The 11789-nt window shown below is 31.9% G+C and overlaps 1 protein-coding gene across 4 annotated transcripts in view; it reads right to left on the minus strand.

The window, feature by feature from the left end:
• Positions 1 to 308: 308 nt before the first annotated feature.
• The window catches only part of LOC106478394 (insulin-like growth factor 2 mRNA-binding protein 1), an 89742-nt gene continuing 78261 nt past the window's right edge, over positions 309 to 11789 (minus strand). For 3 of the 4 annotated variants that reach the window (XM_013938935.2, XM_022381984.1, XM_022381983.1), the window contains 9 exons: positions 11651 to 11737; positions 9191 to 9233; positions 8177 to 8271; positions 7779 to 7895; positions 6933 to 7368; positions 6235 to 6321; positions 5815 to 5943; positions 4358 to 4471; positions 309 to 3584 (listed from right to left, as the gene is read on the minus strand). In XM_013938935.2, the coding sequence (XP_013794389.1) occupies positions 3453 to 3584; positions 4358 to 4471; positions 5815 to 5943; positions 6235 to 6321; positions 6933 to 7368; positions 7779 to 7895; positions 8177 to 8271; positions 9191 to 9233; positions 11651 to 11737 (1240 nt within the window). In that variant the 3' untranslated portion in view covers positions 309 to 3452. The remainder of the gene's footprint in view (positions 3585 to 4357; positions 4472 to 5814; positions 5944 to 6234; positions 6322 to 6932; positions 7369 to 7778; positions 7896 to 8176; positions 8272 to 9190; positions 9234 to 11650; positions 11738 to 11789) is intronic. The other variant, XM_013938936.2, reaches the window with a different exon arrangement.

The raw sequence follows: 11789 nt of genomic DNA on the forward strand, positions 1-11789 counted from the left end.
GTTTTTGAGGCTAAAATTGATAAAAGCATTTTTGCATTCCGCAATGGGAGAGAGAGATTAAACCGTCTAGAAATAATTTCTTTAGAAAATGAAACAGCCAGAGAAATGAAGGCCAGGTTAAATATAGTCAAGTTCCATTTTATATAGACTAATCTGTTTTTCTTTTATATGTATTTTTGTATTCTGAACTTAAAGACAAATAAATAAAAATTTGAAAAAAGGGCACAAATTATTTTTGCACCTCTCAATTTTTTAAAGTTGGCACTGGACAACAAAAAGGTAACAAAAAATGAACACAGACAGGTTGGTCATTTTACCTAGAATAATTTAATTTCTCCGTAGAAAAGGTGTACATGTTCATAGGGTGTGAAGTCAAGCTAGCATACAATATTCTTTCTGCCTATCTGATTGACCAAAACCTTAATCTTACAGAGAAACTGATACATTACCATGTGAACAGATTTTCAAAGTCACATTAAATGGGTGGAGGAAAAACACTAAAAAAAAATTTACCTTCTGCTAACAATTTATTTTCCTTTTTTGCCAAATAATTTTCATATCTGTAGTTGTTTCCAAAACTTCAAAACTAACCTTTGCCAAAGTTACACTGACTATCAGCAGTGGAGTTACCCGTTTTTGAGTTAACATATCTGCAGGTAGCATTTGGTTGTACAGGGAGTGTGGAGTTATGGCACAAAAATCCACAATCAAATTCGGTATTATTCGAACTTTTCATTAGGATACCACAACTAATTGATAACAAAATGTACAGGTTGTTAAATAGAATGAAGTTTTTTTTCTTTCCCAAATTGACAAAATGAATTACAGAGCAGAATTTTAGTTATCATACCGGTAGAAACGTTGAATTGTATCTGTTACATAATTCAATCTTTGCATTTCATTATGTTTGAATCTAAATCTTATTGTTAAACATTTCTGAAGCCATTTAGAAATTAAAGCATTAAATGATCCTCACATTACAAACTTCACAGCCACCAATATTCACACTACATGACCCTAAATCTTGAATCCTTATTAAACTTGTGCTACTTATATCTTGGTATATCTTTTTGCCAGTGAAAGAACCACACAACTAGAATAACTGCAACAGTATGGCTTTTGATCTCCAAAAGCACCTTCCTTTAACTCTTGACATAAACTATACTGTAATCATGTTTTGAGACACAATTATAAAATAAAAAAAAATCAAATAACTACACAGATAACCCTTAGTGGGCTGTTCAATTTTAACTATTATATACCATTAGGTTGGTAGTCACGAACATAAAATAACACACAACGATGTATTTTGTTTAGCTACATAGCACACATGCAAAATCATTTTTTTCCCATAGCACAGTTTCCTATTGTCATTTCAAGTGACTTTACTTTCTTATATATGAAAGAAGCTGGGAAGGGTGTGACAAAGAACAAATCAGCCTGACTGATAATAGGCTTAGTAAGAGTGGATTACAAACAGGATAGACTGTTCAACTGACAGTAACTGTAAGTGCTCTGTTGAGGACTGAACAGTATTTTAACCTGCAAACCCAGAATTATGGATAGATAAGTTCTTGAAAGATTTAATGTCTGACCACAACACTGAACAGGTAATCTACCACAAATGATAGATGGTGTTTAACTGTCTTATGAAACTATTCAAAAGACTTTAAACTCGATGCATTAATTTCAAACATAAAATGCACCTCAAGTGTCAAAATACTCGGTAGAAACAGGTTTTTCCTTAAAAAGGTTCTCCGCAACTGACAGAATTTGTATTAATGTAACCTAGCATCTAGATATCACCACAGGAGACTGATAGATATCCTTTGCTGGTTACATTGTCTTATTCGGTTTTATCAAATAAAAGACTTCAGATTGTCAACCACGTCAATTGTCTTATCACCTTCTAGTAATTTGTTACTTATTGGCATTCAGATGTCAATAGCTTAGACTAACTTTCTTGTCAACCTCTGCCAGGAACGGAGGGTTTCACACAAACCTTGCTTGAATTAGAAGGGTCAAAACAAATGAGGTAGTAGGCAGATTGGGAAGCCAACCCATCTAACAGGATTAAAAGGTCGTGTCCTCATACAGTTCATAGGTATCTAAACCTTCAAATTAACATTACGTTTTATCAGGTAACATCTGATATCTCTTTAACAATGTTCTGCATTCAAAACCATGTCTGAAATGCACGACTTTATTAAGGTTCTTGAGTTTGTGTAAACTTTTGGTTACATGCACATCCTGCATCAGTAATGAATATCTAAAAATCAAATATGTCTCAGTTCAAAACACTGGCCCAATGACCAACATGATTAAGTTGTTTTGGAATTATCTGTTTTTATCCAGAACTAAGTAATCATACACTACATTGAGATATAATGATTTATGATTTGCTGGAACTGGTTTTAACATGACAGGAAGTAACACTTTTAAAAGACTGAAAAAACATGAATACTACTACATTAACTAAATAATTGTTTTTCAAGGCATCCAAAGTTGTACTGTAGGTTATATGCATCTTTCCCTACATATCTTACAATTTTCTCTTTATTCCATTTTGTCAAATTAATTTTACATACAGATCTGTGTCTTTGTTTGGTTTCATGCCCAAGTTGTATTAGAATTAAATATAAAATCTTTCCTGTTCTTTATCAAATTGTAGAGTACGGTGCATTTTTTAAAATCAAATTATCTTCAACAGAAGCTCAAAGGAAGTGTATTTTGAGAACTGTTAGCCTAATTTGACCATTTTAAGTCAATATATTCCAGAGAGAAAATCCGGGCTTTCTACATTTAATTTCATATTGTTGATGTCAATCCTTATTGGAGAAACTTGAATGTCATAAGGTACAAACGACCTGATTGGATGATTTGGCCACTGCTGATAAGCAAAAAATGCTTTTGATATAAATTAACAAAAAAGTTCCTCCAACAAGTATATCAAAAATAAATTTCTATAATATGATCACAAAAAAAAGAAGACCATAATATACTTCAACAATTAAGGTCTTATAAAACATTTCAACAAACTTAAAATGAAATAAAACATTATCCTATCTAACCCACCCATCCCACCAGGTTTTTAAGTCCTCCCACCCACCCCTCCCAGTCAACAAGCCCAGGAATCAGGTAAAACATTTAGTCTTTCCAGGATATCTCTGCATAATTTTTATGCAAATTACAAATTTGTAGGTAACAGGTTATTATAAAAGTAAAGGGTTTTTAAAACCAAACAAAGCACCCTTATCCCTGCATGCCATATCATATCCATTAGTATTTCAGATAATTTTTTTTTTAATTCCCAATCATTAAAAAAAATTAAAAATTCAGCCCCTTTGTTGTATGACACTTTAAAAAAATTATAATTCTTTGCTGCTCCTCTTTGGTTTTAGGGTGAGGTTTGGCAGTGACGCCATGGCAATAAACAATTGTATTTGGAAGCTTCAATTGGTCTGGCCTGGACGAGGAGGTTGAGGAGTTTGTTGAGGAGGAGTTGTTACGAGCCCACGACGCCCTACTCCACGAGCATTTGTCTGACTGCGGGTTACTAGGGTTCTGATATGGCGCTGGGCAGCCTAGTAATGAAAATTGAAGACTGTTATTTATGTTTTAGGGAGAAATGTAAGGTAATAAAAACTTGTATGTATTTATCCTTTACAGGAAAACAACATTCAGCTAAGTACACTTTCATTACATATCTGACCAAAAATAAGTTAATAAGGTTAGTTACATTTACAAACCACAAAATTCTACATGTTCAAGATTCACATAAAATTTGGTTCTTGTTTAAAATTTTCATCATACAGATCATGAATTTAAACTAAGGATATCTTCAAGTATGTATACATGCAGAATATTCCCTCAAAAGCCAATGAATCTCCAGTACATAAAACTATTGTATTATTTTAATTACATTTATAATGTAAAATAGTTTTTAAAAGGATTTTGAGAGATGTAACAATTATTGAGTTTGACTACAGATTTATCTTCTTTAAACTGGAATACATTATTCTACAAACCAAATTATTAATAAATACATGGAGAGGAAGGAATTATGAAAGTATGATTTTAACTTAAAATAAATTAATTAACAATTGTAAATTTGCCAGAAATAATTGTTTTAAAATTCTAATTCTCTGCATCAATATTTGGTCAAAATGAGAAGACTGTTAAGAACTTTTACCATGATGAAGTCCCCGTTAGGTTAACACTGAGCTCTAATCTTTGTCAGGATATTTTTATCAAGAAGACTTTCTGAATAAAGTTTATTGTCTTTTCTAACAAATTATTTAATTTTTTTCAAACCTGCTAAAGTAGTTGAAATAATTTTAGTGATTGTGTAATTTACCTGAGAGCTGTAGAAATCTCCAATGATGTGGACGGGTATTTCTTCTGCTTGGGTGTTCTGGCTTTCTTCGGGCAACTTAATCACTGCTTGAGTTAACCGCTGCATTTCTCGAACCTAAATAAAAATTCTCAGCTACATTAGCTAGTGATTTCTTTGAATCTACACACTAAATGTAACTTACCATAATTATTTGTTTAATAAAAAAATTGTATCCTAGAAAGAGTAGTTAACAGCATTGTTATGTCTTGAGTTTCATCTTAAATTTATTAACACACAATTACTGAAATCTCCAACTAAATTTAACTAACACTTCTTCATGTAATGACAATGTTGTGTAAACAAATTGCCATTCTGTTACCTTGTGCATTACAAGCTACATATTCACTTCAATTAATTTAAGTTTTTCCATTATAAATTGTTTATAATTAAAGACCTTTATTTTGAATAGCGATATGTTATAGCCATTAGGCTGAAAGGAACTGATTGTCATGAAATTTCTTGAATTAATTTTTTCAATGGTTTTAGAGTATTCTTTTTATTAATATGCTTTTTTTTTTAAAGATTAACAATATCAAACAGTTTTCTTTGGCATTAAGTGATTGATTCTATATTCCACTGCATTTTGAAAAGCCCCCTAAATATTTGACAAAACATTTTCAAAATTTCTGAGAAAATCCAATTGCTTTGATACTTGTGATATCTCTAGACCTTTACAAAACTAAATAAGTAAAAAAAATTAATTTTAATCCAAAGACTGTTTGAAAACTCTGAAATTATACACATTTTTATCATTATCATCATTTAGATAAAAGGAGTCCTCAAAGTACTATGACATAAACAAAAGTGTATTTATGACTTCAATTACAGTCCTCATGACGTGACTGTCAAATATGTATGTTTGGTTTAACTGAATGAGCATGGGGTTGGTCCAATCCCTGTATTGGAGAAGGAATGTTGACTACAATTCCAAATTTACTAAGTGTATCTATATGAAATGTGGCAAGTTTTTAGTAAAATGTACAAGTCTGGTATACACAAAAAAATCAGATGTCTTACAAAAGTATTTGTACTCAAGATATGTCTGAATTGACATCAGTTTGAGTCAAACAGGTCGTAGTGCAAAGTGATGTACATGTAAAAAATAAAAATACTTTAGTCCATCGTACAATTTGCACAACCTCTAGACCTCCGAAATGCGTATCTACGATTTTTTTTTCAGTATCTCTCTATTTTATTGTGTCCTCTTCTACCATGAACTGTCACTAAATCAGCAGTTTAGGGTAAAATAACTAGTTGATAACTATGAAATCAAATACATTACACCATGCTCAATGACATGCACATTTTCACTGCTACTTGTGCCCAAAGGGTTAAATAAACAGTTTTCATAAAGCTATTGTCAAAAAGAAGTGTATATTTATGGTTACTAACATACAAAACCAAACACATGTACTCACTGTTTGTCCTCCTTTCCCAATGATACGACCAACTTGGGATGATGGGACAAATATTTCTACCCTGAGACGAGCTTCTTGGGGTCCAGAATATCCTTCAAAGCTCACCTTCTTAAAAATCATAAACTGTGCCTGTTATAGAAAATAACATATTGTAGATCACCAATCAGAACAAATTGATTACCAATTTTCTTCAAAGATCATAAAGGAAACAGATTTTTGAACAAAAAAAAAAGTCTTTAGAAAGTTTATATTTTCCTACATTTCTCCTGTATAAGATGCTACTCAAAAATTATAATGCCCCAGATGCTTAGGGCATGTAATGAAAAATATGACATGCCCATTTGGGTGTGTAAAAAATTCTCAGTACCATAAAAACAAAATGGTTTAAGAGAGATTTTTGTTTTGTATTTAGTGACCTACCTTCCACTGTGATTCAGGTGTGCCTATAATGGTTACCTTTCGTTCTGTTTGTTTGTCTAAGGGTTCATCTTTATTGGGCTGAGCAACCTGCAAAATATGACAGTAAATTCATGATCATTAAAGAATATATATAAGAGAAAGACAATGATTTAACAATTTCAGCAAATTCCTTAAGCAGCAAATTACTCTTGACTTTGCAATATCTTGCAAAGCTTAATTTACAATTCAACTTAACAGTTATACATACCACTAGTGTTAGTCCAAAGTAACTACAAGGGGACTTATTCTACATATCTACTCTTTGCCCAAAAAGGGAATAACATACTGCTACTGTTTTTCCAAATTAACCTCAAAGGGAATTTCTACATTCCACTATCGCTTTCCCAACTATTAACTGTTACTTCATAAAAAAAGTTGAGTGAATGATTAATAGTTCAAATTAAATAACTTAACAAAAACTATTAATGATTATATTTTAAACAAAACAGTAGAATTACTTATTGTTGAAGTCATGCTGAAAGAAGAATCCGATGAAGGCAGTACTTGAAAAATAGTCTTGTTATGATGATCATTAACGTAATCTAATATTTAACCTAACAACAGACCAGGGACTCCACATTAACTTTATACATAATGTTATTGACAAAGAGCTGCAGGAGTCATGTTTTTAACTTGAGCTTTTTAACAGTTTCACTTACCTTTATACTAGCTCCAGAGGAGCTGATCATATCTCTGATGCTGGAACCTCCAGTACCAATGATGGCACCAACAGCAGAGTTCGGAATGTACAAGAACACCTGTTCCTTGCTTGGATCCTGCTGCTGTGATGACACAGGTCCTTGGGGGTAGTTGACAGGCATATAAGAAGGAGGAGTATTGTACATACCATAAGGTGGTGTAGCTGGTCCACCACGGGGGGCTGGAGGGTAACCAGGGGCCCCCATGGTGGACATCATGGCCATAGGGTGAACCCCAGGGAACATGAATGCCTGGGGAGCCATAGCAGAAAGGTCATTCTCATAGCTCTGACGAAGTTTTGCACTGATCATTTGTTCAGCTTTACAGATATTCTCCAGTTTTCCAACAACAGTAATCGTTCGTTCCATGTTAAAGCTGTTAACATCGTGGATGCTACTGTACACAGAAATAAAGGTTACAAGAGAACATGCCATAGATGCAATGTTGGTCATTTCTTAGTTTTTCAAAATAAAACCAATAATTTTTATTGCATTTAGGTGGTATTGTTACTGGCCAGAAATGTGAATCTTTCAACGTTCAAATTAAAACAAAACTGGAAAACTAGTTAAGTTACTGTCTAAATTAGGAATGTTTTATCCTATCGTAATATTAAAATTTTTTAATGGATTAACAATACCAAGATTCCCCCCCCCCCATCAAGTACAAAATATAAAATTACACCATGCCTACAATGACAATTGATACATTACTAACTAATCAAATCCATTTAAAAGTATTCTTTATGGTTGAAAAATATTTGGATATCTTTCTAGTTCTGTTAAAATAAACATATAAACTGACAATACCTGGAAACAGTTATTTTAGTTTCTGTTTTCTCCATTATTCCTTTGATGGTGTTGCCATTTTTACCAATAATGCGTCCAATCAAGTTATTGTGTGCTAATATTTTTAAAGGATTTTCACTAGAAAAAGACAAAAAAAAATTTCTTAAAAAATATGTAATATTCAACATTATTGTACCAGTGCTCAACCAAGAATGAAAGATAAATTAATACTGGATAAAGACTTGTCAGGTTTGCCATTACATTACGTTTTAAAAGCTTAATGACTTAAATAATAGGTAAGCATTTCTTTGTTTCATTCATAATTTCAATCTGATATAAATACACTTTTACTTATTTCAATTTAAAAAGTTTTCTTTACAAAAGCTTCCAATACAGTGATATTAAGCACAAACTCTTACCTTCGGTTAGTATTTTCGGCCTCTTGCTGCATTACTTCTAAGATTTTCTGACATGCTAATGAACAGTTTTCTGGGTTTCCATATATGGTGATTACCTACGATTAATTATACAGTTATATGGACAAAAGTCAAAGTATTTTAAGAGAATAGAAATAACTAAATAAAAGTTATCTTGATTTATTACGTTGTCATTAACAAACAAGAGAAACAAACTGAAAGTTTTAGTAAGTTTTGTTCTGGACCGTTCTTTTAACTTAATATCTTTTTTTTTAAAAGTTTGTTAACAATATTTTTCAAATTACCATGATCTGTATAATGAATGATGTATTTTCATTTCTAACAAATTTTTTCCCTTTACAGTTTGAAGATCTTTCTTGAATGGAAAATCAGTATTTCAGACATAAAACACCATAATGAACAACTATACATCATCAATACAAATCTCATTTGATCTTAAGCTATGTTTATTTCACATATCTGGTAGCCTAAAAGTGGCTGTGTTGATTATAATATTGAGCAGTTGATCATGATAAAAGAGAAATACTCAAAACTACAAGAATAAACAAGTATTAGACTTATTATATTTTTAACACTACATTTTTATTTATTGAGTCCATTAGGATTTTTCATGCTTTAGTGTCTTATGATCGATCATGCCATAACAATCATATTAGTATTATTCATTAACATATCAAAATTATAATCAACACTTCATTTCAGAAACTTATGTTGACTTAGTGTGTTTAATAATTATAAATTATTTGTTTCTACACTGAAACAATAGGTGATTAAATGAATGAAAATCACCACCTTTGGAAACTACAGAACCTTACAGCAAAAACAAGATAATGAAAGAAAATTTGAAAAATTTAACAATTAAGTGCATTTTGTAACTTAAGATCAAGGATAGGTATGACTTAATTATACTTTAAGAAAAAATAGGTAATTAGACTAGAATTTTATTTTTTCTCACTCCAACAATTATAAAAGGACTCAAAACTCGATTATACTTACTTTTTCAAGGGATCCGGCATTTTCTTTACGATGAACATCAACTCTGTATTTATTTTTTAAAACAGAAAAAGGAACAAAAAGAAATTTTTCATTCTGCATTATTCATAATATATTCAACAAAATATTGTAACTTGAGTTTAACAAGAACCATGTTCTGTTTGTTACATGTGTGCCACAAACATAATTGTTAGGTTTATAGTTACATTAAATGGTGTTTACTGGATGATAGAATAAACATACATGTTAATTGGTGCAAGTCAACTCATAGCTACAAAGCTGCTAGGCTTGTATGTCGGTGTTAACTAGTACACATCAGCTGTTGGGCTTGTAAGTTTGTGTTAACTGGTACACATCAGTTGCTAGGCTTGTAAGTTTGTGTTAACTGGTACACATCAGCTGCTAGGTTTGTAAGTTTGTGTTAACTGGTACACATCAGCTGCTAGGTTTGTAAGTTTGTGTTAACTGGTACACATCAGCTGCTAGGTTTGTAAGTTTGTGTTAACTGGTACACATCAGTTGCTAGGTTTGTAAGTTTGTGCTAACTGGTACACATCAGCTGCTAGGTTGTAAGTTTGTGTTAACTGGTACACATCAGCTGCTAGGCTTGTAAGTTTGTGTTAACTGGTACATATCAGTTGTTAGGATTTTACGTCTTTGTTAAATTGTGCATGTAAGTCTTAGTTTTATATATACAAGTTACTTTGTGTGTTAACTGCTAAATTCATACATACATTAATTGGTGCGTATTAGCTACTAGGTTTTTTTGTTATGCTTGAGGAATTCTGTTTCTATACTTAGTATCGTCTCTGAACAACACCCTTCTTCTTGGTGATAAATAATTCATTGTGAAATGACCCGAGTTTAGCTCATTATCAAATGAAAGAATAACAGGTGTGTTAATGATGCATTTTTAATTCAGGAGTGTTAATACAGTTGGTCAGATATCAAAATTTAATCCTACTTTTTTCTTCCTTCAAAAATTACTTTTATAGCTGTTTGAGTTTTCTATAACTATGAATAATATACAAACAGGTATTTATTTATAACATTGTTCAATCTGGTAAAACAGTACATCATGGCAAATTAGAATAAGAAGAACAAATCTGAAATATCTGGTTTTAAAAACGGTTTGTTAAAGAAGCGAATGACATAGGAAAGGGTGTCCACAACCAATGACAGTGATATCATGATGAGTGCCTAAGCCTTATAGCCCATTCTTCCACCACTGATGGTGTTCTATGTAATGACCCTGTGCAATATACTGAGATCAGTGTTGTCTTCCTCTTTTCTTACATTTTTTCTAATGTCCATTACTCATAAATAAACAAATACTCCAAAGACATAAATGTCCGTAAGAAATGCCTATTAATGGTGTACTTGTCTTCTGTAGAGGAACCGACATGCTTACTTGGGTATGTGGCTGGATGCTTTCTCTTGATGGAGCTACACCATATTGGCATCCAGTTTTTACAAAAAAGGTACCTGCTTTTGTTATTAGAGTTTGCAGTTAGCAACAGTATGGAGAAATTGACTTGGCATTCTCTTAAAGTCTATACATGTTTCAATTACCATTATAGCTGTAACCAACAATAAGTCCTTTGGAAAATTTCTGTGATATACTCTTCATCACATTTAAAATGTTGCATCACTGGTAAGATAAAATCACCTTGTTTTTTGTAGACACTTAATGTGTGCTTCTTCAATATGACAAAATACATTTATTTATCACATGCCAGATACCACTTGTACAACTTTCAAAGGTTGATTTTCCATTTTGTTTAATGCTCTGACAAAAGCCCATAAACACAGCTTGCATCACTTTTGTACATCTAAATTCAATGTGAATTATCTTGTATATATTACCAAAGGGGATTACTAATTTATCTACAATGAACTGCTGTAATCTTCAGTAATTTCTATGTCTTTCTTCTACCTCAGGTGTGAAACAAGTGGCTGGTCATGAAGTGTCTGTTTTGCCCCACTTGAATCATGCCTATAGATATCACCTTTCATGCTTTTATACTTGAAGAATGGGAAAACATCATTTTGGAAAGTTTAATGTCACTCTCCTAAAAGGAATCTATTTCATTTGCAAATCATCACACTTTAACAAAAGTGCAACAATATTATCAGAACTTTATCAAAGTGTAGTCATTGGATAAGGAAACTGTTACCATAGACAACCATTTGTAGAAGGTAATGAGAGTGTTGCACACTGGTCAAGAGACACACAATTGAACTAGTCTCTAGCTAGAGTAAGTTCACTTTACTTTTGATTAATATGCGAGATGATTATACTCTTTCTTAAAGATTTTTGAAGAAGCTAAACGTTTAATTGTACAACAATTAATTTGTAAAACTTTACAAGAAAAGGCTAACTTGCTAAAATACAAATTCAAGCAAGAATTCAAATACTCATATTTTGAAAGGAAAAACCTTGTGTGTTAATGTAATTCTTACCTGGCTCTTGACTGCTGGGTTATTTGTCTTATTGTGCCTCCTGCTCGACCAATAATTGCACCAACCATGTCACTTAACACAAGGATCCTAAGAGGTATAATATTTTAAACAGTTACCACAATTCTTTACTTGTGTGCGT

Source organism: Limulus polyphemus, unplaced genomic scaffold (assembly GCF_000517525.1).
Source record: "Limulus polyphemus unplaced genomic scaffold, Limulus_polyphemus-2.1.2 Scaffold207, whole genome shotgun sequence".
In the NCBI taxonomy this organism is placed as follows: Eukaryota; Metazoa; Arthropoda; class Merostomata; order Xiphosura; family Limulidae; genus Limulus; species Limulus polyphemus.